At 40.6% G+C, this 27,458-nt stretch overlaps 1 protein-coding gene across 3 annotated transcripts in view; it reads left to right on the top strand.

Moving 5' to 3' along the window:
* Positions 1 to 27,458, top strand: part of far1 (fatty acyl CoA reductase 1) — an 86,059-nt gene that overhangs the window by 17,391 nt on the left and 41,210 nt on the right. For all 3 annotated transcript variants that reach the window (XM_061894897.1, XM_061894896.1, XM_061894898.1), the window contains 2 exons: positions 11,420 to 11,530; positions 14,337 to 14,453. In XM_061894897.1, coding sequence (XP_061750881.1) covers positions 11,459 to 11,530; positions 14,337 to 14,453 — 189 coding nt within the window. In that variant the 5' untranslated portion in view covers positions 11,420 to 11,458. The remainder of the gene's footprint in view (positions 1 to 11,419; positions 11,531 to 14,336; positions 14,454 to 27,458) is intronic.

The raw sequence follows: 27,458 nt of genomic DNA on the forward strand, positions 1-27,458 counted from the left end.
CAGTTTGACTGACTGACTGCGCCCAAAACAATGTATTAATTACTCTTAATCTTCACTGAAGAATAGTGTAAACACAATAAACATATCACTCTAATAAGAGCATAAAACAAATAAGAATCAGTCAGTGCTGACTACCCTTACTACTCCTCCTCCTCCACTTTCTGCAGTCCAAGCCTAATGTGGAGATTTTTTTTAAGAAGATAAGCATTTCGGCATGCTGTGCTGTCAACCTGCTCCTGTGCTCCTCAATGATAATTGACACTGTGCTGAAGAGCCTTTCACTCTCCACACTCGTGCAGGGAGCACAGAGGAATTTAGCTGCTGTTGCTGCCATGTTGGGGGGTCGAGCTTGGTTTAGGCTCCAGTAGTGTAAAGGGTTGCTCTTCCGTTCAATCGGAGCCTCACAGAAGTAGCTCTCCATTTCACAGATTGCCCCTGTGGTGATCTGGTCAGACGGACCTGCTGCTGTGCTGCTCTCCTCCAGTATTTCGTCAAAGATGCTGCCAAGGCTGCTGCTTGCACCTGCCATCCGTGGAGTCTTGTCCACTGGTCTTCAGCTCCTCTTCTACTTTACATACCGCTGCCTTTAACGCTGCTTTTGCATGTCCCAGGTTTTCTTGGTTTCTAAAGTACCTGGCATAAATATAAAATATACAAAATAATGTAACATGCATATTTTAGTAATATAACCCGTAATCTTATTTTATGCAGTCAAAACACAGTCACATAGGCTACAACCAACTCACTGTAAACAGTACAGTTTTTCTCATATACATCAGATTAGGCTAAATAAATGCAAGAATTTAACTCAAATTTCCTTACTTGTCTTTATAACGTGGATCCAGCACGGTTGCCACGGTGTAGAGGGGCTCCGATTCCACATGCCTGAAACGTCTGTGGACTGCATCCAGATTGATTGATTGATTGATTGATACTTTTATTAGTAGATTGCACAGTACAGTACATATTCCGTACAATTGACCACTAAATGGTAACACCCGAATAAGTTTTTCAACTTGTTTAAGTCGGGGTCCACGTTAATCAATTCATGGTACAAATATATACTATCAACATAATACAGTCATCACACAAGTTAATCATCATAGTATGTACATTGAATTATTTACATTATTTACAATCCGGGGGGTGGGTGGGGAGCTTTGGTTGATATCAGAACTTCAGTCATCAACAATTGCATCAACAGAGAAATGTGGACATTGAAACAGTGTAGGTCTTACAGTAGGATATGTACAGCCAGCAGAGAACATAGTGAGTTCAGATAGCATAAGAACAAGTATATACATTAGAAGTACATTTGAGTTGTTTATAATCCGGGGAGATGGGATTTGAATGGAGGAGGGTATTAGTAAAGTGTTGAAGTTGCCTGGAGGTGTTGTTTTAGAGCGGTTTTGAAGGAATATAGAGATGCACTTACTTTTATACCTGTTGGGAGTGCATTCCACATTGATGTGGCATAGAAAGAGAATGAGTTAAGACCTTTGTTAGATCGAAATCTGGGTTTAACGTGGTTTGTGGAGCTCCCCCTGGTGTTGTGCTTATGGCGGTCATTTACGTTAAGGAAATAGTTTGACATGTACTTCGGTATCAAGGAGATGTAGCGGATTTTATAGACTAGGCTCAGTGCAAGTTGTTTTACTCTGTCCTCCACCCTGAGCCAGCCCACTTTGGAGAAGTGGGTTGGATTGAGGTGTGATCTGGGGTGGAGGTCTAAAAGTAACCGGATTAGCTTTTTCTGGGATGTTTGGAGTCTAGATTTGAGGGTTTTGGAGGTGCTGGGGTACCAGGAGGTGCAAGCGTAATCAAAGAAGGGTTGAATGAGAGTTCCCGCTAGAATCCTCAAGGTGTATTTGTTGACCAGAGAGGAGATTCTGTAGAGGAATCTCGTTCTTTGGTTGACCTTTTTGATCACCTTGGTTGCCATTTTATCACAGGAAAGATTAGCCTCTAGAATGGAACCTAGGTAGGTGATCTCATCCTTCCTGGTGATAACAATGTCACAGGGTGGCTTTCATAGTTATGATCCCATAATCATCTTCACTCTCCTTACTGAGAAACTGTACCAGTGCATGGACATAGGGGATGACATTGGCTGTGGTAGCAGACGCGGTACTGACTAGAGTTGTTAGCTTTTCAAAAGGGGTGAGAACCTTTGAGGTCTTCTCTAACAGCCCCCACTGGTTTGCTGTTAGAGTGGCTGGCAGAGTGTAGTTTTCTTCAGATGAGTAGGCATGCAGTGACCGTTTTTGATGAATGAGACTGTCAATCATGAACTTTGTTCTGCTCCATCGTTTCTGGACATCCTTCTGGAGACGTTTTGGTGTGACATTCAGTTCTATTTGCAGGTCTTCAAGGCTTGAGTAAGCCTTGGGGGAATGTTTGAAGTGGCCCACTATTTTTCCTCCGTTGGCTAGTGCATCACTTACAGCTTGCTGTGACAAGACCCCTTCATGGACTACAAGCTGAAGAATGTGAGCAAAACATCCTAAGATTGATACACCTAGCTGATCCGTTGCCTTTTTCACGTTGGCAGCATTGTCTCTTAAATCAACATGGACCTTATTTTTCTCAATCTTCCAGTCATGCAGCATCTCCTCCATGGCGTGCGTGGTTGCATCAGCTGTGTGCAATCCCCTGAATTCTCGTGCATGTAACACTGCACTCTGCAGTTTGAAGTCAGTGTCCACCCAGTGCGCAGTAAGGCTCGACAGCGGACAATGGTCTGAGCTCCAGATGTCTGTGGTGAAGCTTCATTTGCCTTCTCCATGTGTGCGGCAATACACTTTTATGCGGACTGGACATTGGCCGAGAGTTTGTTAGCGGCTGAGAGTGGAGTCGGCTCTCTTTGTTGTCTCCCAGCTTTATTGTCTTTCATGTCCTTTATCTGTGCTGTTTGATGTTTCTCTCTTACTCACATGTAAGAGGGATGTGTACTATGGCTATGAGTTGTTTTTTTTTCCCTTGGCCGCAGTCTGGACCCCCTCTCCAGAGGCCCAGGCTTAGACCGATTTTTTTAAATTTTCTTTTCTTTTAATTTCATCTTTAATTTTTTTTCTCTCATTCCCCCCTCTTGTTTGCCTGTATTTCACCTTTTTTGTAAGGGGCGCCGGAAGTCGGCAGACCCGTCAGCGATCCTGTTCTGTCTCCCTGTAATGTTTGTCTGATCTTGAATGGGATTGTGCTGAAAATGTTAATTTTCCTTAAGGAACTCTCCTGAAGGAATAAATAAAGTACTATCCATCATGTTAGTGAAGCCCTGAGATGGGCTGTTTGGTGGGTGTTTTTGTGCATGTGCTAGCGCAGGGGAGCGTGATAACTTGATTTTAACTGTCAAAAAAAACAATTTATAGGCTTTACATTAAACATATGCACAGGGTTTCCTCGACAGGTACTTAATTGATCCTGGCACAGAGCCACGGCAATATTAAAGCCGCCACACCTTTTAAATAACGCCTAAAAATCTGGATATTTTACATGAAAACAAATTTAACATTGTATGAATGGAAATACATGGCTAATTTAACTAGTGAGGCACTGAAAATTCAGCCACTGAAAAACGTTGATAGACTGTCAGAAAGACGCACGTGATTGTCTGGAGCCTCGGCAGTAAGACTGAGGCACCGCCTGCGTGGTCACTTCACCCGCACCTTTGCTCAGGGTGGGGCGGCTTTAGACCCAGCCTTTAGAGCCAATCTGACTTGCCGACTTTCCTAACCCGCCTTGTTCTAACATGCCCCGCTTTGTTCTAACATGCCAGGGGCCATTTACCTTGGAGACTTGCTGCGGGTATGGCACGGTGGCGGGCGATTGCTCTAAGACTACAAAGACAGCTTCCCTTAAAAAATATATAAAAAATAAAAGCAGCCAAATATGTACTCGTGTTTTTACATTCATCTCATTGACTAAATACGCGCTAGAATGTGTTCAACTTTTGTTCAGAATCAGCAACACTAGATAGATAGATAGATAGATAGTACTTTATTGATTCCTTCAGGAGAGTTCGTTCAGGAAAATTAAAATTCCTGCAGCAGTGTACAGAGTTGAGATCAATTTAAAAAAAGTAAAAAGTAAATAATGGGGGTTTAAATGGAAACAAAATAGAGAAATATTACAATAAGAATAAAAAATAAAAGCAACAATGGGAATACAAATATAACAGTAAAATAAGAAATTAACAAGAGAAAGTAGGCAGTAGCGACCATGTTATGAAAACGTATTGCACTGTTATTGTTTTGCATCCCCTGTCATCCTTATACCTTCGCCCCCCGCCCCAGAGAGGAGTTGTACAGTCTAATGGCGTGTGGGAGAAAGGAGTTTTTGATTCTATTAGTCCTGCACTTGGGATGAAGCAGTCTAGCACTGAACAGGCTCCTCTGGCTGCTGATAACGCTATGCAGAGGGTGACTGGCATCATCCAGGATGCTCACTAGTTTGTCAACAGTCCTCTTCTCTGCCACCGTCACCAGTAAGTCCATTTTCATTCCGATTGTAGAACCGGCCCGCCTGATCAGTTTCTCAAGTCTGTAGCTGTTCTTCTGAGATGTACTGCCCCCCCAGCACACTACCATGTAGAACAGAACACTGGCAACCACAGACTGGTAGTACATCCACAAGATCCATCCATCCATCCATTTTCTACCGCTTATTCCCTTTCGGGGTCGCGGGGGGCGCTGGCGCCTATCTCAGCTACAATCGGGCGGAAGGCAGGGTACACCCTGGACAAGTCGCCACCTCATCGCAGGGCCAACACAGATAGACAGACAACATTCACACTCACATTCACACACTAGGGCCAATTTAGTGTTGCCAATTAACCTATCCCCAGGTGCATGTTTTTGGAAGTGGGAGGAAGCCGGAGTACCCGGAGGGAACCCACGCATTCACGGGGAGAACATGCAAACTCCACACAGAAAGATCCCGAGCCTGGATTTGAACCCAGGACTGCAGGAACTTCGTATTGTGAGGCAGACGCACTAACCCCTCTCCCGGAGAGTTTTCTACAAATGTTGAAGGAGTGCTGTCTCCTGAGGAAGTACAGCCTGCTCTGTCCTTTCTTGTACTGGTGGTCCGTGTTAACAGTCCAGTCCAGCTTATTGTCCACCCAAACTCCTAAGGTACTTGAATGAGTCCACGGTCTGTACCTCAACTCCCTCGATCACAGTAGGTTGTGACCGTGGACTCGACCTCCCAAATTCAATGACCAGCTCCTTGGTCTTTGACAGATTGAGCTGCAAGAGGTTTGTGTGGCACCAGACAACAAAGTCCCTCACCAGGTTCCAAAACTCCTCCTCTCTGCCGTCCCTGATGCATCCGACGGTGGCTGTCATCCGCGTACTTCTGGATGTGACACAGCTCTGAGTTGTAGCAGAAGTCAGCGGTGTACAGGGTGAAGAGAAGAGGGGCCAGCACCGTTCCCTGCGGTGCTCCGGTGCTGCTGATCACAGTGTCAGATGTTATGTCCTTCAGTCTGACGTACTGTGGCCTGTCGGTGAGGTAGTTTGAAATCCAGGCAACCAGGCAGGGGTATACTCGCATTTTGTACATTTTGTCCTGGAGGAGGCGGGGCTGGATGGTATTAAAGGCACTCGAGAAGTCCAGGAACAGGATCCCCACAGTGCCATTTCCCTTATCCAGGTGTGAGTGGGCTCGGTTCCGCAGGTAAAGGATAGCATCCTCCACACCAACGCCTGCCTTGTACGCAAACTGCAGGCTGTCCTGGGCATGGTGCACCTGTGGTCTGAGGAGGCTGAGAAAGAGCCGCTCCAATGTCTTCATTAGATGAGAGGTGAGCGCCACTGGTCTGTAGTCGTTCAGCTCACTGGGGCAGTTCTTTTTGGGAACTGGAACGATGCATGATGTCTTCCAGAGGGTGGGCACTCTTCCCAGCTGCAGGCTGAGGTTGAAGATCCTTTGAAGTGGTTCACCCAGGTCTGCAGCACAGGTCTTCAGGAGTCGGGGGCACAGCTTATCTGGGCCTGCTGCTTTCCTTGCCTGTAGCTTCCTCAGTTGACCTCTGACCTGGTCCGCAGAGATGACTGTCTGCGTAGAGGTGGTGGTGTGTGGGGGGGTGTGGGGGTGCTGCCATGGCTCGGGGGGAGGTCCGTTGAGGGGAGCTGAAGTGGTGGTGGCTGTGATGGGGAGTGGGGGGTGGAGAGGACATGGCTGGTTGAACCGGTTGAAGAAGTTATTCATCTCATTGGCCCTCTCTATTGTCCCCACAACAGCTCTGGTCTTTGTCTTGTGGCCTGTGATGGTTTTCACACCTTCCCAGACCTCCCTCATGTTGTTCTGCTGCAGCTTCTGCTCCAGCTTCTTCCTGTAGCTGTCCTTAGCCTCCCTCACGCGTTGTTTCACCTCCCGCTGTGCTGCTTTCATCGCCTCCCTGTCTCCACTCCTGAAGGTAGCTTTCTTATTGTTGAGGACAGCTTTAACTTCTTGTGTTACCCAGGGTTTGTTATTAGGGTAGCACCGAACAGTCTTAGCAGGGCAGACCACGTCCACGCAGAAGTTGAGGTAATCTGTGAGACAGTGAGTCAGCCCATCAATGTCCTCACCCTGTGGAAGCAGCACGTCCCAGTCTGTGGTGTTGTAGCAGTCTCTGAGGGCATCTTCCAATTCAGGGGACCACTTTCTCACAAAGTAAGTGTTAACAGGCTGTCTTTGGACCATGGGGGTGTATTTTGGCCGCAAATGAACACGATTGTGGTCAGACTTCCCTAGTGGGGGGAGGGGTGTGACCTTGTATGCATCCCTGAAATTAGAATACAGTAGGTCAATTGTCCTGTTGTTTCTCGTGGGACAATCCACAGCCTGGTAAAAAGCAGCTAACGTTGAGTCCAAAGTAGCATGATTGAAGTCCCCAGAAATGATGAAAAAAGCCTCAGGATGTTTTGTCTGTAGCCTTGATGTGATGACGTGGATCATCTCACATGCATTGGCAGCTTCTGCCCTCGGGGGAATGTAAACACAGAGGGAGATCACGTGACTGAACTCCCTCGGCAGATACTATGGCCGGAGGCTAACAGCTAGTAGCTCCAGGTCTTGGCAACACAAGACTTTCTTCACAGAGATGTGTCCTGAGTTACACCAGCAGTTGTTAACATATATGATGAGTCCCCCACCTTTTCTTTTCCCACATGCTTTCGTGTCTCTATCAGCAACAGCTGACGCAACTCTCGTCTCATTCATTTGGAGCATAAGGTGGTTTGTTCCACTGGAGCCAAACTAGACGGTCATTGGATAAATTGTTGGCTTTGTCTCGCCCACGGAAATAAAACGCCCTCTAGAAGTGAATTACAAGTGAATGTGGCCTCGGTTGGCCAGGACGCTTGGCTTCCGCATGATGATTGAATGAATTGTCTAAGGATGAATACCTTTTTGCTCTACAGAAAAATTAGTGAACCAACGAATTTAAAATGAAATAGCATGCCATATCATTTTTTAATTTTTATTCCGTTGGTTATGTTGATGTGGAGAATTTTACAGTTTTTTAGATGATTTTCTGTGTCTGATATTTCTTTTATCAGTAATTTGGAGACTACTGGTGTTTACAGTGCTGTACAGTGTGACAGATTTACTAGCAAATGCGCCTAAAAATAGGCTGTGTGATTAAAAAACGAAACAAACTTTCACATGGGTGAAAAGGGATTTCAACGCTTTTAATAATAAAACCATCCATATTTGATAAAAATAAACAAACTATTTGCCCAATTGTATAGCATGTTGGAAATACATATAAAGCATAACCAAACTGACAAATGATTGATAACTCGCGCTGAGAGGTGTGTGTCTATCCCCCCCCCACACCCATCTGACCCCTCACCCATCCTGCACCATTCACAAAGGGTAGTGGGGTTGCTCCTCTTAGCTCACAGACTCAGTGTTCAAACACGGATGAAACTTAATCTTAGTTAAAGGAACTGGTCAGTAAAAGACAAAAATTTGTATTCTACCACCACTTGACACAAACTGCACTGCGCACTAGTAACTATGAGGGTCAGAGAGAATGAAACTCAATGATTGAAGTGACAAACTTGCATCCAAACAATACCCATTTGTTGACAAGAACATACAGCCGTGAAAGTACATTCAATCTATTTATTAAGAAGAGGTAACACAAACCAGTAAAAGATGAAAAAAAGCTGCCGACAAACTGCTGCTGCTAGCTTTTTTAAAAGTAATTTTCAGAACACAGCCTCATGAAGCAGTTGGCAGGTTGGTAAACCAACTCTCGCCAGACCCTTGTAGTTCACTGAGCTCCACACAAGGATCTGGGCTCCAAGGCATTGCAAACTCTTTCCAGTTAGCAAAAAATAATGAACCAAACAGGATCGCCTGGCGCGATTTCATAGATGCAACGTAGCACCAAACTGACTGTTTGATTCAAACAACAATGGCGGCACGGAGCGAGGAGTCGTGTGCTGACATTGATTCTGCTATTGCAACTGTTTTGCGACATAGATTGAATATTGATTATTTAAAAGATGGCAAGGATGTTTTGGCTCTTCTTCCAACCGGGTTTGGATTTCCAAACGCCGCACTCATCAGCGTCACGGGTTGATTACGATGTGAGTGGTTGAAGTAGCACGTCATTCAAGATGACATACAAGTGGTTTATCCAATCATTTACAATAATTTCTGAAATACATCTATTGAGAACTCCCAGATCAATGTGTGGAGCTCAGCAAACGACAAAGATCAAACGAGAGTCGGGTTAGCAGGTTGGTGTTCCTCGCTAAGATATTTGTGTGTATTTCCTTTAATAATGTTTACCTAAAAAACACCATTGTTAAAGGTAAATTATTTTCATGTTGCTGCTGACGTTTAAACATGACTTCTTAAGCCAGGGCACTTTATTTCACATTTTGTTCTTTTGTGTTTTTCTTAGCTGAAGAATTGAACAAAGCTAAATGTTTTTTAAAGAAAATTGGAGATTGTTTGACTTTTCTTAAATTGTTTTCAAGGCTTTTCCACTGTTCTTATTTCAAAACACCTCAAGTTGGGATCCTTGTATGCAAAAACTACTGTTCCTACGTGCTGGATGGATCCCCATCAGTCCCGAAAATTTTAAATCAAGGCATGGTGGAGATATTAAGTTACGTCAATGGATATTTGCATTTATGGGCAAAAATGTATTGTTTTAGCGACAGTAATAACACAGAGTAGGGATATGCTCTGTTTAGTTGAGCATTACAGTAGGCCTTATGATCGCATTACGTTTATGTCTGAGTGCACATGCGTGCATTGAGTTTTAACAATGAAATTGTGATATTTAAGACATTTTGTATTGCTATTTGTTTTCTGTGCTACCAAAAATGTTCTGTGCAACTATTTGTTTTCATTTTGGTTCGACAAGTGAAAAAGCTACGTATATAGCCATGTGAGCGGTAAAGTGATTTAGTGTTAGCTATGACAACGGCGGCCAAAACTGCAACTGTGTCCAAGCACCGTGCGACACGTAGCGTTAGGGTTGGGTGCTATTTCTCCGGGACTTACACAAATTTTTTTTTCCAAGATGGCGCTGCTGTAATGGCTGCTGTAGGCAGGAGCTCTGTGCTCTTGTGTCATCCTTTTGTGTTTCCCTCTTGTTTTCATGTGTTATTATATTTTTTTGCCTTCTGGTCCGGGACCCTCTGGGACTGTGTGACAAGGGGTGGTGCTTTTTTTGTGGACTTCTGGATCTGCCTCCCGGGAGCCTTTTGGCCATGGAGACCAGCTGCTGGGTCTCTGCTACACCAGAGTCTGTTTGGATGTACTGGAGGAGATGCGGATGAGGGGACAGGACTGTGGAGCTAGCACTGAGCGCTGGGACGGAGAGGCATGGCGGTGTCTTGACTGGGTGAGCAGGTGTCGGACACCTCAGTCACCTTGGACGTATCCTCGCTCATCCATGCGGACTGGACATTGGCCGAGAGTGGAGTCGGCTGTCTTGGTTGCTTTGCTGGGTCTACTTCTGTCTCTGGCCATGCTCCCTCCTCCCCAGCAGATGATGGCGTGGAACACCACAGAGGCCACCACAGTGTATATGTTTATTTTATTTTTTATTCATAGCTGTATGTAGAAGTGTCTGGTTGTATCTGCTGCTTTAATGTCCTCTGTGTTCTTTGATACGTGTTCTATGAGTTGTTGTTTTTTTCCCTTGGCCTCAGTCTGCACCCCCACTCCAGGGCCTAGGCTAAGACCGATTTTTTTTCTTCTTTTATTTTAATCTTCTATTTTTTTTGTATACCCCCCCCTGTTTACCTGTATGTCATCTTTTTTGTAAGGGGCGCTGGAAGCCGGCAGACCCGTCAGCGATCCTGTTCTGTCTCCCTGTAATGTTTGTCTGATCTTGAATGGGATTGTGCTGAAAATTGTAATTTTCCTGAAGGAACTCTCCTGACGGAATAAATAAAGTACTATCTATCTATCTATCTATCTATCTATCTATCTATCTATCTATCTATCTATCTATCTATCAGATATCTATCTATCTATCTATCTATCTATCTATCTATCTATCTATCTATCTATCTAATTCAAGGCTCAGAGCTTTAATCCATTCTAAAGTTTTTAAAGATATTTTTGTACCACAAGTTATACATGATAATGTTTTACTACTGGAATGTATGGTATACTGGGATTTTAAGTACTCTACAACTTAACCGAAAACTGTTCTACCCCTAACATACAGAGCGTATTATTGAGAGCCTATGTAAAACATGTTCTTTATCAATAACAGGAGTGATTGACTTTTTTAATGCATAACTGGCTATAGTTATTTTGAGCTGGAAATGTAAGATTTTAGCCCCAGCGAGTTCTTGGGCAGTTGTCATTTATATATTAAAATGAATTGATTAATGTGGACCCCGACTTAAACAAGTTGAAAAACGTATTCTGGCGTTACCCTTTAGTGGTCAATTGTACAGAATATGTACTGTACTGTGCAATCTACTAATAAAAGTTTAAATCAATCAATATTCAAGGGTTTTTCAATCTAACAGACAACATTGTTGAACTGCTATTGATGAACTTGACTGCTTTAAAAAGTTTCAGTGATTAAGCAGAATTCAAACATTAGGGGCGCCGTGGCTCGGTTGTTAGAGCGGCCGTGCCAGCAACTTGAGGGTTCCATATTCAATCCCCCCTTTCGGCGTCCTTCACTGCCGTTTTGTCCTTTGGCAAGACACTTAACCCACCTGCTCCCAGTGCCACCCACACTGGTTTAAATGTAGTTTAAATATGTAGGTCAGGGGTTTCACTATGTAAAGTGCTTTGAGTCTCTAGAGAAGAATGGCTATATAAATATAATTCACTTCATCAGGAAATGTTTATCCAAGCAGGTGAAGAGATATAGCTCAAGAAGATTACAGTATGTAGTGCACAATATAATCATTTGTTGTTTTTTATCCAAATTGTACAGGAGAAGTGGTGTTGAGGAGTCAACCAAACCCAAACAGACATGATGAACATACCAGAATACTATGCAGGGAAAAATGTGCTGATCACTGGAGCAACTGGCTTCATGGGAAAGGTACAGCTGTTACCATTAGTCACGAGGTGAAACTCAACCAATGTGTGCTACCAGGCAATGATTGTATTTTACACGCAATATGCTTTTTCAGCTGCACAAGCGGTAGAAAATGGTTGGATGGATAGCTGCTTTTTCAGGCCATGGCACATACAGCGTGTGCATTATTATCCGGGTGATTTGAAATTTACATTTACAAACAATGGTTAAGAATGAATGTGAACTTTGTTCGAATAGCGAAAAGGCGAACAAACTCAACTCTTAATGGTACACAAATAATTCAATAATGATAATGGATATCAAAAACTTCAAGAATTCTTTACTGTAAAATGTGTACATAAATGCTAGATATCAGCAAAAAAAAGTGGGATTATATTTTATTGCATCTAAACCTTCCGATATTATTGTTTTGATACAAGCAGTTTTGCAGTGTGTTTACCTGTGCAAAGTTGGACAGACACTTAACATCTAAATGTCCTCCAATAAGTACACAGTGTAGGTGTTTTCTTATATTTTAGTTAATTACAAAAGATAAACATGGTATGCTATTGGCTACTAGTAGCTAACAGCTACACAACAGCTAAGCACAAAATAGCACACAAGCGAGACATATCTAATAAGTGTCCTTCATTGAACACTATAGCAGTCTAAAATAACACAGTCGTCAATATAAACAAGTATCGAATAATTACTTGCAAATTACTTACACATACAATGTCTCCAAGGCAAAAGCGTTTTAGAAAGTTTCCAGTAACAAATGTGTCCGCTTAGTTAAGTTTAGTTTAACTTACTGCATCATGAGCTTGACTTCATGACTTGACTTTATGAATTATTGAGGCTACCACGTGTAGCCAAAAAAAATACCACTCAACTCAATTTAACACAACGAGTGTTAAATCTATCCATCTCTCCCCAGACAGGGTACGTCCCAGTGACCTAATTGAATCTAGAGACTCAGGGCGTGAAAGAAAAAATTGGTTGTAAATATGTGTTATTGATACTTGTATGGTTGGAAGCGGTGTCAGAAACATATCTAAAACTGTATCAGTCGTAAATCTGGAAACTAAGGAAAAGTTTTACAAACAAAGCTGCAGATCGGTAGATATCCAAAAAATGTTGATTAGGGAATGTCAATTTATCACAAAGTTGTTGGAAAGTGGCAAAAATGTTGTCAACGTATAAATCTTTAATGCTGCTGATACCCAGGCTTGATCTTAAAAATGCACTATTGACAAGAGAGGGAGGGATGGCATGGTTAGCAGTGATGGGTGTAACTAGAAATAGTCTGTAAGCCAAAATAGAGATTAAACTGAACCCAAATTCTGAATGAGGTTTTCACGATTAGATTTTTCATTTAAGTGGAAGAGTGGATAGGAGAGTGAACCAGGACCTTAGGAGATACTAGTTTAATTGAGTTCGCCTCCATAACCAGCCATAACAGAGGGGGATCAATGCTTCATATCGCAAACAATATTTAAGATTTCTAATGTTGGTGGCCCAGTGGTAAAATCTAAAGTTTAGTAGCGCTAATTCAGCAATTTGGGTCTCTGCAAATATTGTTTATGTAACCTGAGAATCTTTTTATTCCAAATCAAATCTGAAAAATGACTACCTAATTTACGAAAGAAGGACTGAGGGAGAAAAATTGGACACACTGAAAAAAATAGGAAAATCGCGGAAGTACATTCATTTGAACAGAGTTGGCATGAGCCACTGTGGATAAATTAGGTAAAGACCAGCGATCAAAATCTCCCTGAATTCTGGACAACAGTGGAACAATGTTGGCCTTATAAAGAGCTCTGTAAGGTGGAGCAGTAAAGTCAAAAATATTCTGAGGCCTCATGAAATAAATGTAATGGCTTAATCCATTAAAAATCTGAATCTCACCAGGACATAAAATAACAGTAATTGGTCTCGCTAACTCAGTGGTGTCCAAACTAAGGCCTGCAGGCCAAATGCAGCCTGCCGGCCTATTTAATTTGGCCCGTGAGACCGCACAAGTTCAATAAACAATTTGACCAGGAGCACAACAGCACATCCATATCATATTTAAATATTCAGTGGTTACATAGGTTATTGTTTTTCATAACTACCATTATTCTGTTTGTTTACTTGATTAAACTATTTTATAACATTCCACTCTACAAAAAGATTAAAGTATGTTTGATTCCTGCTAGTTTGCGATATATTTAGATTGCAGCTCTCATTAGCTTTAGCCCACTAGTTTCATTGGATAATTTTTTTTAAGATGCACCGTTGAAATAAGAGCTTCTCAAATAGTCTCACACTGGAACCCACATGTTTGCCCCTAAGTAAAAATATCACAAGTGCAAAACATAACTAAAGCCACTAATTAGGTATTTCACGCTAGAACCCAAGACCGAAGGCTTAATTATTATTATTGTTATTATTTATGCTATTTTGTGTGTGATTTAAAGATGTTAGCCAAAAAACTAGGGGCAGTGTATTCTTGAAAGGGAGCAACCACACAGCTGTCATTGACTAGAGAGTTAACTTCCTGTGCAGCGGTGAGCAACGGCGACTGTGGCATCCAGATCATTGTTGGGGCTGCAGCTAAAAACTGAGAAAAAGACAAAAACAAGCATCACTATAACGACACACTCAGTAATTGTACTTTAAATACACAATACTTGTAGCCAAAAGTTTGCATATAAACCTTTAATCACTGTTGTTGCTAGGACTTATACAACATTTTGTGGATTGCTAGCACAACTTTTGGGTCCCTGTGCTCCTGGACCCTCTTCAGCAGACAATAACAATAACTCTTTCCTTTTTTTTACTACTGAAGGTCTTGCTGGAGAAACTGCTAAGGTCATGCCCAGGAGTTAATGCGGTCTATGTGATGGTCAGGTCCAAAGCAGGACAGAATCCTCAGGCCCGTGTTACTGACATGATCAGTAGCAAGGTAAGAGTAAATAAATAAGGTACGGGTTGAATAGCACTATTACCCCCTGAAGACACTATAGTTGGAAGAATAACACAATCAAATTGCAGCGTTGTATACATATTACTGCAGGTAAAGTCAATTGTATTCATCAAGGTTTGTTCCATTTCTGTTTGTGTCGGAAAACCGTTTTGAAACCTGAACTAGTCCAAGGAAATCATTATCCTAATGGTCATGTTAACTAAGGATGTGCCGATCGGCTACAGATCTGTATCGGCCGAGTCCCGTAAAAAAGTATGATGCCGATGAATGCCTTTCAGTGCCAATTACAAAAACCGATCCTCTCTGGCTGAAACTTTATTTGTTTGTGGTCCCCCAGCTACCAGCTAACTCTTTGTGTCCATACACAGTGTGGCGCCGCTCCCCTAATTTAATAATCCTACATTGAGGCCTATAAATGCTATTTGTTACAAGTTTATTATCACTGGAGGACAAGGTCAATGTTTACACATTGGTCTTTCAAAGGAAAACATTTCATGATTTAAAATATAAATAATAATTTTTACTTAGGTTTAGTTATTATGTGTAAATGTGTGTGTAATAAAAGATTTTAAGGAATTATTTTAATTCACCAGTAATTCGTTGATATTGTCACGCTGTCAAATTGCACTCACCGTAAAACATTTACATGTATCTGCCAATATCACTCGTATATGATCTTAATTGGCAGCTGCAAGATCGGAACAGCCATAAAGATTATAGTTAAACACTACTGTTTCCATGCCCAAAATATACAGTTGTGGTCAAAAGTTGACATACACTTGTACAGCACATAATGTCATGGCTGTTTTGAGTGTCCAATAATTTCTACAACTCTTATTTTTTGTGATCGAGTGATGGGAGCACATACTTGGTTGTCACACAAAACATTCATGAAGTTTGGTTCTTTTATGAATTTATTATGGGTCTACTGAACATTTGACCAAATCTGCTGGGTTTAAAAGTATATATACAGCAATGTTAATATTTGGTTGCATGTCCCCTGGCAAGTTTCACTGCAATACGGCGCTTTTGGTGGCCATCGACAAGCTTCTGGCAAGCTTCTGGTCGATTTTTTTGACCACTCCTCTTGACAAAATTGGTGCAGTTTATCTAAATGTGTTGGTTTTCTGACATGGACTTGTTTCTTCTGCATTGTCCACATGTTCATGACTTTGGGAAGGCCATTCTAAAACCTTAATTCCAGCATGATCTAGCCATTCCTTTACCACTTTTGACGTGAGTTTGGGGGTCATTGTCCTGTTGGAACAACCAACTGAGCCCAAGACCCAACCTCCGGGCTGATGATTTTAGGTTGTCCTCAAGAATTTGGAGGTAATCCTCCTTTTTCACTGTCCCATTTACTCTCTGTAAAGCACCAGTTCCATTGGCAGCAAAACAGGCCCAGAGCATAATACTACTAACACCATGCTTGACGGTAGGATTGGTGTTCTTGGGATTAAACGCTTCACCTTTTCTCCTCCAAACATATTGATGGGTATTGTGGCCAAACAGCTCAATTTATGTTTAATCTACCTTCAGAATTTACCTCCAAATGGTCTTATCTTTGTCCATGTAATCAGCAGCAACATTTAGCCAAGCCTTAAGGTGTCACTCCTGGAGCAAGGGCTTCCTTCTTGCATGGTATCCTCTCAGTCGATGGCAATGCAAAACACCCTTGACTATGGACACTGACACCTGTGTTCCAGCAGCTTCCAATTCTTTGGTCAGGACTCTTGATCATCCTGACCAATTTTCTCTCAGCAGCAGGTGATAGCTTCCGTTTTCTTTCTGATCGTGGCAGTGACAAAACTGTGCTATGTACTTTATATTTACGAACAATTGTCTGCACAGTTGCTTTTGGGACCTTAAGCTGTTTTGAAATGGCTCTAAGTGACTTTCCTGACTTGTTCAAGTCAATGATTTGTTTTTTCAGATCCGTACTGAGTTTCTTTGACTTGCCCATTGTCGCTTTTGTAACAATCTAATGACTGCATCACATGAGCCCTATAAACGGGTTCAGAGAAGTCAACAGGTGTCGTCGATCATAATCACTCACATGAAGTTAAGAGGCAATGCCATGGAGCTAATTTGATTTGATTGTAACTTTTCTACATCACCAAAATTGATCATGTATGTTGCTGTATGTATACTCATGACCCAACAGATTTGGTCACATTTTCAGTAGACCCATATTAAATTCATAAAAAAACAAACTTCATGAATGTTTCTTGTGACCAACAAGTATGTGCTCCAATCACTCGATCCCAAAAAAATAAGGGTTTTAAAAATTATTGGAAACTCAAGACAGCCATGACATTATGTTCTTCACAAGTGTTTGTATACTTTTAACCACGACTGTATATACATCATCAAAAAACGTACTTCCACGAGCAGCATGGCTTCCTCACTTCTGTCTTCCTGTCCTTCACATTAATGTGTATGCAGGTACACACACACATACACAAACACACACATTGTGCAAAAGGAACTGCAAAAAAACGCGATCCACAGTAGGGTTGCGGGATTTGGAGAAAAAAACGCAATTGCAATTTTTCCTCAGTTTTTTATTTGATACATTAAATGCATAAAACTGCAAAAATAATGTTTAAAGGAAGACATATTACTTGATTGTCAATAAACATTTTCCTGTGTCAAGGTTCCAAACATTAGAACAATACACAGTAATTGACTTAGAAAAATTTTGGGCTCTATATAGACTGACTCATAGTGTTTGTCTACATCACGCTCTTTAACTGAAGAAATAACCGGACTTATTTGTATTGAATCGTTTCGGTACGGGGGTTTCGGTTCGGTGCGGAGGAATACCGAACGAGTTCAACACGGACATATGAAGTAGCCGCCTATGCTAAAGTCTTAACAAGCTGCTCCGCTCCGTTCTGCCTCTCTGTCTGTACACAGCACCCTGCATTGTCCCGCTCACACAACCATCTGATTGGTTACATACAAAGCCAATCAGCAATGCGTATTCAGAACGCATGTCGTCAGGGCTTCAGTGTCGATGTCGAGCAGATAGGTCTTTAGCAGGGGAGCAACTCACTCTCCCCAAATTATATTCCAAGTCAAATACTTTCTAAACATCACTATGAGCCTGTGGAGCTTCTAGAAACAAACTGCAGCTCAGCTCACTCGCAGTCCTGGCTTTAGGTGAGGGCTGGTTAGCTTTTAGCGAAACGTTAACTCATTTTGCTGTGTGTGTGTGTGTGTGTGTGTGTGTGTGTGTGTGTGTGTGTGTGTGTGTGTGTGTGTGTGTGTGTGTGTGTGTGTGTGTTGATTGAGGTGTGTTAAAGCAGCAAAAAAGGACATTATATTAAATTAAGAGTTTCTGTCTCTGATAGTGTATAAAATAATTTAAGTGCATCATAAAGCCTACATAAACTCCATGGTGGTCAGGGATGAATTTTCAGCTATAGTTACATTAATCATTAGTAATGTAGCAGCCTAGTTTTGAGTGGCAGGGTCCATGCTATCACATGTTGATAAAAATATAACATTTACATAATAAAAAATAACTACAGGCTTCCCCAATGCTGTAATAAATTAAGCATGATGAGTTGACTTGAAACTGTTTAATGTTACACTTTTTATATGTAGAAGAAAAGTTGTGTCATTTTATTTCATCTAAGCAACAACTTGAGGCAGTTTAATGTGGATTAACGTTGGCAGAATTATTATAGTGTTCCCAATGTTAAAAGGATCAAGCCATTGTTTACAAATTTGGTAAATAATTACCACAAAAATTTACATTTTGTTGTTTTCTTTCTGTACCGAAAATCAACCAAACTGTGACCTCTAAACCGAGGTACGTACCGAACCGAAATTATCGTGTACCGTTACACCCCTAATATATATATATATATATATATATATATATATATATATACTGTATGTGTATATCAGAGATGCGCGGATAGGCAATTATATCATCCGCAACCGCATCACCAAAGTCGTCATCCACCCGCCGTCCACCCGAACCAACATTTTATCAGAACCGCAACCGCCCGCCACCCGCCTGCTGAAATACATCAGAGGTTGGCCAACTTTACCACTCACAGAGCTATTTAAACCCGTTTCACAGAGTAATGAAGACAATTGGAGCCGCTAACGTTCTCACAAATATCCAATTGGCGTTCATCCTGATGACAAGAATATGGGCGTGCTGTGAAGCCATTGCCTTTGACATGTACAAACCGATTGTTAGTCCGGCAACATGTTGTGTGCAGCTTCCGCAATCACACGTACAAGATTGAAAGGCATACTGGGTGATACAGAGTACACTGATGGTTGTGTTATAAACAACTTTAACACTTACTAATATGCGCCACGCTGTGAAGCCACACCAAACAAGATTGACAAACACATTTCAGGAGAACATCCTCACAGTAACACAACATAAACGCAACACAACAAATACCCAGAATCCTTTGTATCCGTGACACTTCCTGAATATATTTTATAACCCCGCGACCCCAACCCCGCCCACCTTACCTAAATAGTCAGGAAGTATCATGGATACAAAGGATTCTGGGTATTTGCTGTGTTGCATTTATGTTGTGTTACTGAGAGGATGGTCTCCCGAAATGTGTTTGTCAATCTTGTTATGTGTGGCTTCACAGCGTGGCGCATATTACTAAGAGTGTTACAATTGTTTATATCACAACCATTAGTGTACTCTGTGTCACCCAGTATGCATTGCAGTCGTGTGCGTGTTGCTGCGGAAGCCACACACAACATGACGCTGGACTAACAAGCAGATCGTACATGCTGTAGAAGGCAACAAAGTCAATGGCTTCATAGCACGCCCTAATACTTATTATCTGGGTGACTGCTGGCAGTCATTCTAGAGAATATTAGCGTCTCCTATTGTCTTCTTCGCTTTGTCACACGGGTCTTATATGGCTCTTTGAATGGCAAAGGACACCGATCCCAGAACCATGTATATCAAATATTTCCGGATGGTTCAACCGCCACCCGCCCGAATCTAATTAAAATACATTTTTTTGTCATGTCCCCCTTATATACACATATATGTATATATGTGTATATACATATGTATATATGTGTATATATATATATATATATATATACACACACATATATATATATATATATAAACATATATATATATATATATGTTAGGGCTGGGCAACGATTAAACATTTTAATCGAAGTTAATCGCACTATTTCTCCGATTAATCACGATTAACTGCATTGTATACGCAAAGCCCAATAATGAATTCAAAAGTAGTGTGTAATGCACCTTTATTGGAATATTCTCCCACATGAACAAAATCGCCAAAACATTTGTTGTGCAAACACAATTTAAATCAGTACTTGGTAAACAGTAGCAGTTAAATAGCATATTTTATGAAAATCAACTCAAAAAATGTAAATACAAACATTTAAGCTTATTGCCACTGCCAGGGTATTTAAGTTATCCTGTTTGTTATGGAAAATAAATATAATCTACTTACAAATCTCTGAGCCACAATCATAACATCTGAACAGGCAATTTCTGAGGTAACAGCAGAATTTTTTTTTTTATCAGGGTCTTATGTTTAAAAAACCTATATTATAGGTAGTGGGCTGTTTTAGGGAATTTTTGATCAAATTATCCGTAGTAGCAATATTTATAATGTTGTGTTTATTCTGCGTAGTGCACTTAAAATAATTATGACCATATCTAGGAATTGATATGATGGGAATTTTCCGATTGTTTGCTTGGTGCTTTGATAAACTGAACACATATACATGGTACTATTTGTGATGTTATGAGCCAGGGAAAAAAAGAACTACCCTACCCAGCATGCAACAGGAGTGACGAGCATGCGCGGTAGCCCGGTATAGGTTCTGTCGCCATGACGGCATCTTGTATGTTGTGATATGCACGCTCTGAAAGCAAACGTTAAGAACTCATCCAACACTCCTGGTCTGCATTATTGATGAATAGACAGACAACACATATACTCCGCTGCTTCACAGGCCGCTGGATGTAGCCGGCAAAGTATTCCCATGCTAGCTAGCCGGTCTAGCAAGCACGCCTCATTCAGTCCAAAACGGCCCGATCTATCCACATCCAGAATTGTCTGGCGGTCGTAAGTGATCCCGGAGTGACCACGCTGTAAGCCAGCCATGAAATTTGCAGAATTGTCCGGTATTTTTGCCAAATGTTCCATCTCTAGCAAAAGCCCCTCGACGCCGAAGTACATCCGGGAGATGCCATCTTTTTAAGAAAAGGCGTTAAAAAAATAAAAGCATGTAAACAACATACGCAAATGTGCGATAAAATAATTGTCGGCGTTAATAGATTAATGAGTTAACGCGTAATTAACGCATTAATTTGCCCACCCCTAATATATATATATATATATATATATATGTGTATATATGTATGTATATGTATGTGTGTATATATATCCATCCATCCATCCATTTTCTACCGCTTATTCCCTTTCGGGGTCGCGGGGGGCGCTGGCGCCTATCTCAGCTACAATCGGGCGGAAGGCGGGGTACACCCTGGACAAGTCGCCACCTCATCGCAGGGCCAACACAGATAGACAGACAACATTCACACTCACATTCACACACTAGGGCCCATTTATTGTTGCCATAACCTATCCCCAGGTGCCTGTCTTTGGAAGTGGGAGGAAGCCGGAGTACCCGGAGGGAACCCACGCATTCAGAGGGAGAACATGCAAACTCCACACAGAAAGATCCAGAGCCTGGATTTGAACCCAGGACTGCAGGACCTTGTGTGTATATATGTATATATGTATATATATATATATATATATATATATATATATATATATATATATATATATATATATATATATATATATACTTTAGGGGTGTGTGAAAAAATCGATTCGAATACGTTGTGCGATTCAGAATCGATTCTCATTTTTAAAAAAATCGATTTTTATTTTTTTTTATCAATCCAACAAACCACTACAGAGCACTACCATAACAATGCAATCCAATTCCAAAACCAAACCTGACCCAGCAACACTCAGAACTGCAAAACAGAGCAATTGATAGGAGACACAAACACGACACAGAACAAACCAAAAGTAGTGAAACAAAAATGTATATTATCAACAACATTATCAATATTAGTTAAAATTTCAGCATAGCAGTGATTAAAAATCCCTCATTGAGATTATCATTAGACATTTATATATAAAAAAAAAGAACAATAGTGGCTTACACTTGCATCGCATCTCATAAGCTTGACAACACAGTGTCCAATATTTTCACAAAGATAAAATAAATCATATTTTTGGTTCGTTTAATAGTTAAAACGAATTTACATTATTGCAATCAGTTGATAAAACATTGTCCTTTACAATTAAAAAAGTTTTTTTTTTTTAAACATCTACTACTCTGCTTGCATATCAGCAGACGGGTAGATCCTGCTGAAATCCTATGTGTTGAATGAATACAGAATCGTTTTGAATCGTAAAAATATCGTTTTCGAATCGAGAATCAAATCGAATCGAATAAAAAAAAATCGATATATTATCGAATCGTGACCCCAAAAATCGATATTGAATCGAATCGTGGGACACCCAAAGATTCGCAGCCCTAATATAAATATATATATATATATATATATATATATATATATATATATATATATATATACATACATACATATATTTAGGACTGTAACGGTACGTGTATTTGTATTGACCCGTTTCGGTACAGGGTTTTCGGTTCCGTGCGGAGGTGTACCGAACTAGTTTCCACACCAATATATGAAGAAGCCGCCTAAGCTAAAGTCTTAATAAGCTGCTCTGCTTTCTGCCTCAGTCTACTACACAACACCCAGCATTGTCCCACCCACACAACCATCTGATTGGTTACAACCATAGCGGTATTCTGGAAACAAACTGCAGCTCAGCTCACTTGCAGTCCTGGCTTGAGGTGAAGGCTAATTAGTTTTTAGTAGGGGTGTAACGGTACGTGTATTTGTATTGAACCATTTCGATACGGGGGCTTCGGTTCGGTTCGGAGGCGTATCGAACGAGTTCCACACGGACATATTAAGTAGCGCACCGCACGTTGTGTAAACAATGTACACCGAGGCACCATGAATTGAATAACGTGGACCCCGACTTATAAACAAGTTGAAAATCTTATTCGGGTGTTACCATTTAGTGGTCAACTGTACGGAATATGTACTGCACTGTGCAATCTACTAATAAAAGTTTCAATCAATCAAAAAAAACAACAACACACGGCATGCTAGCAGCGACCGTGGGCTACAATAAACTGACCATACCTCCTCTTTTCACCGGTCATGTCCGCTTTTGCGGGGCTGTACAGGTGGAGTTTCTTAAATGCCTCAAATGTCCGACATTTTAAGTTAGGATTGCGTGTATTTTCAAAGTACGTTCAGGGTTAAGAAGGTGTTAAAAAAAAAAAAAAAATGTGTGCGCAGGCAACATTCGTGAGGGAGGGGGAGAGAGAGAGAGAGAGAGAGAGAGAGAGAGAGAGAGCGAGAGAGTTATGATAAATGCGCATGCGTCGCCAGACTGCTTTTTACCCATAGATTTCAGATTTGATTTTTTATTATCTATAGCATTGGTGTCAAAAGTGTGCCCCGGAGGCCATTTGCGGCCCACAGCTAATGTTTTAAAAGCCCACAACACATTCTAAAAATACTATTAAAATAAACATAAACAAATAAAAGTGAAATACAAAAGCTTAAAGGCTAAATGTAATTTAGAAAAAGTTGCAACGTTGACTTGTAAAACAAAGCTGTTTTTTTTTATTTTTTATTTTGCTCAAAACATAATACTGAATCAAAATCAATTTTATTATGAATTATTGACCTATCCAAGTTTCCGATTACTTCACATCAAATTTTTCACTAAGGAAAATATTTTTGGTGGAAGATTTAGCAATTTTGTTAAATAAATACCCCCAAAATTTATATTTTGTTGTTTTCTTACTGTACCGAAAATGAACCGAACCGTGACCTCTGAACCGAGGTACGTACCGAACCGAAATTTTTGTGTACCGTTACACCTCTAGTTTTTAGCGTAATCTTAGCTCATTTTGCGGTGTGCTTGTTAGCTCATTGTGCTGTGTGTGTGTGCGTGCGTGTGCGTGTGTGTTACGGACAGTGTTTATTGAGCTGCGTTGAAGCAGCAAAAAAGGATATTATGTTTAATGAAGAGTTTCTCTCTGTGATAGTTGATATAGTAATGTAACTGCATCATTAAGCCTACATGAACTCCATGATGTTCAGGGATGAATAGTCTCTCCTATTGCTATTGTACTATTTTTTTCAGCTATAGTTACATCAATCATTAGTAATGTAGCAACCTAGTTTTGAATGGCATGGTCCCTGCTGTCACATGTTGATAAAAATATAACATTTACATAATAAAAATCAACTACAGGCTTCCCAAATGCTGTGATAAATTAAGCATGATGAGTTGACTTGAAACTGTTCAATGTTGCACTTTTTATATGTAGAAGAAACATTTTGCCATTTTATTTAATCTAAGCAACAATTTGAGGCATTTTAATGTGGATTAACGTGGGCAGAATTATTATAGTGTTCCCAATGTTAAAAGGATAAAGCCATTGTTTACAAATTTGGTAAATAACCAAAAAATTTATATTTTGTTGTTTTCTTACTGTACCAAAAATGAACCGAACCGTGACCTCTAAACCAAGGTACGTACCGAACCGAAATTTTTGTGTACCGTTACACCCCTTACGGACGCCCCTGCCATGCATAGTCCCCTGATATGTCTGCCAACAAGGTGACTCTCATGGCTAATTGGACTTGGGTCGCAAGCTCTGGTCTGATCATCCTGTAGCTGGCCGCCTCTGGAGAGGATATATAGTGTTAAAAGCCGAAACACCCAGTGACCCAGAGGAACACTACTGATGATGCGCAGCCGTAAATTATTTTATCCTTCAAGTCTTCCATTCACGTTCACTGTTCACCTACAAGGCCACCATGTGTATGTGCTTGCAAAGGATGCAAACACCTCATTCTGTTTTTAAATTGTTTTAGGAGTCTTTTTACGTGTTTTTAGGAGTATTTTTTACGTGTTTTATGGGTTTTTTACGTGTTTTAGGAGTCTTTATGTGTTTTAGGAGTAATTTACGTTTTAGCTGTCACTGTGCATCTCTTCGGAGTCATTTTATGTGTTTTGGAGTCGTTTTTAATGTTTTAGAAGTTGGTTGTTGTGTTATAAATGTTTTACTAGTCATTTTAATGTGTTAAGTCATTTTATGCATTTGTGTTTCGCACAAGAGGTAAACATCTCACTCTGTGTTTTCTGGAGAATATATATATATATATATATATATATATATATATATACAGTCAAGAAAATAAGTATTTGAACACCCTGCTATTTTGCAAGTTCTCCCACTTCGAAATCATGGAGGGGTCTGAAATGTTCACGGTAGGTGCATGTCCACTGTATGAGAGATAACTTAAAAAGAAAAATCCAGAAATCACAATCTATGACTTTTTAACAATTTATTTGTATGATACACCTGAAAATAAGTATTTGAACACCTGTCTATCACTTAGAATTCTGACCCTCAAAGACCTGTTAGTCCGCATTTAAAAGTCCTCCTCCACTCCACTGTATCATCCTGAATCAGATGCACTTGTGTGAGGTCGTTAGCTGCATAAAGACACCTGTCCACCCCATACAATCAGTAAGACCCAAACATTCAGCATGGCTAAGAGCAAAGAGCTGTCCAAAGACACCAGAGACAAAATTGTACAACTCCACAAAGATGGAAAGGACTCTGGACAAATTGCTAAGCAGCTTGGTGAAAAAAGGTCCACTATTGAAGCAATCATTAGAAAATGGAAGAAGCTAAACATGACAGCCAATCTCAATGGGAGTGGAGCCCCATGCAAGATATCACCTCCTGGGGTCTCAATGATGCTAACAAAGGTGTGGAACCAGCCCAGGACTACACGGCAGGACTTGGTCAATGACCTGAAAAGAGCAGGGACCACTGTTTCCATGGTCACTGTTGGTAATACACTAAGACGTCATGGTTTGAAATCATGCATGGCACGGAAGGTTCCCCTGCTTAAACCAGCACATGTTAAGACCCGTCTTAAGTTTGCCAATGACCATTTGGATGATCCAGAGGAGTCATGGTAGAAAGTTTTGTGGACAGATGAGACCAAAATTGACCTTTTTGGTTGTAATTCCACTATGCGTATTTGCAGGAAGAAGAATGATGCGTACCATCCCAAGAACACCATCCCTACTGTGAAGCATGGAGGTGGTAGCTTCATGCTTTGGGGGTTTGTTTCTGCTCATGGGACAGGACGACTGTATTAATTAAGGAAAGGATGACTGCAGCCATGTATTGTGAGATTTTGGCCAAAAACCTCCTTCCCTCAGTCAGATCATTGAAGATGAGTTGTAGCTGGATCTTCCAACATGACAATGACCCAAAGCACACAGCTAGGAAAACCAAGAAGTGGCTTTGTAAGAACCATATCTAGGTTCTGGAGTGGCCTAGCCAATCTCCAGACTTAAATCCAATTGAAAATCTTTGGAGGGAGCTGTAAGTCTGTGTTACTCAGCGACAGCCCAGAAACTTAACTGATCTAGAGAAGATCTGTGTGGAGTAATGGGCCAAAATCCTTCCTGCAGTCTATGCAAACCTTGTGAAGAACTATAGGAAACGTTTGGCCTCTGTAATTGCAAACAAAGGCTACTCTACCAAATATTAATGTTGGTGTTTGAATACTTATTTTCAGCTTTATCACACAAAAAAATTGTTAAAACATCATAGATTTTGATTTCTGGATTTTTCTTTTTAGGTTATCTCTCATAAAGTGGACATGCACTTACCGTGAAAATTTCAGACCCCTCCATGATTTCTAAGTGGGAGACCTTGCAAAATAGCAGGGTGTTCAAATACTAATTTTCTTGACTGTATATACATATATATGTATGTGTATACGTGTATGTATATATTTCTATATATATATATATATATATATATATTGCTGTATATATTTATACGTGTGTGTATGTATGTAGTATATAAGGCAAGTAACCATTGAAAATTACTCATTACTGTATAAGTGTTTGTCATTTTAGTGTAATTGGAAGGTAAATAACTTTGTTATACTAAATAAATAAACAAACAAAAAATTAAATTGACTCTCATTTCTGTAAGCAAAAATGTAACTTAAATATATCTGAAAGTACAATTTTCCTAGTTGGAAAAATTAGGTCTGACGCTTTTTGTTGCCATCACGTGATCATGGCATTCTCGTTCGTTAGCCCGTTTTGATGGGCTCATTGCCCATTCCATTTGAAGCTGAAATATTCCCAAAATGAGACATTTGGTTTTGTAATACATTTTTTTCTCCCTGAGGAGTAGCGAGGCTACCTGTCTGTGCTTCTCTTGTGTGTAAAGCTGGCAGAATTGCATTCCGCCCAATGAGACAAAGATTGTGGATGACTAAAAAGAGGGCCCAATGTGTTCAGTTAATTCAGGTGCTGATAGCGATGCACAGAGTGAGAAGTTTTCCGCCCCGTTTGAAACGAGAGACGAATAAACGCGAGGCTCAACAATTCTGATTGTCAAACATGTCTACTCAAATGCCGGTGACGGCAGAGAAATAAATTCCCTCAGCCTCTTGTGGTTATGTAATCACACTAATTAAAACCTCGATGTCGTGAACAGTTTATAGTTGTAATGCGTACCTATGGACCCCTAGTTTTAGGTGATTTCAGTGACCAAAGTTTTTCTTTCTTTAATGGGAGGTTTGGCATCCACTTCTGTTAAAGAGTACAAAAACATATTTTTTTGTTGATGCACAACTTCACATTCAAGCTAACTTAGCGGTTAGCATGGCTTCTCCTCTCCTGCCTGTATTTTTCTCTCTATTTTTGCGCCAATTCCACATTTTAGAACCAACTATATTGCTTTATGTAACATTTTTAA

The sequence above is a fragment of the Nerophis ophidion genome, linkage group LG03, assembly GCF_033978795.1.
Source record: "Nerophis ophidion isolate RoL-2023_Sa linkage group LG03, RoL_Noph_v1.0, whole genome shotgun sequence".
NCBI lineage: Eukaryota > Metazoa > Chordata > Actinopteri > Syngnathiformes > Syngnathidae > Nerophis > Nerophis ophidion.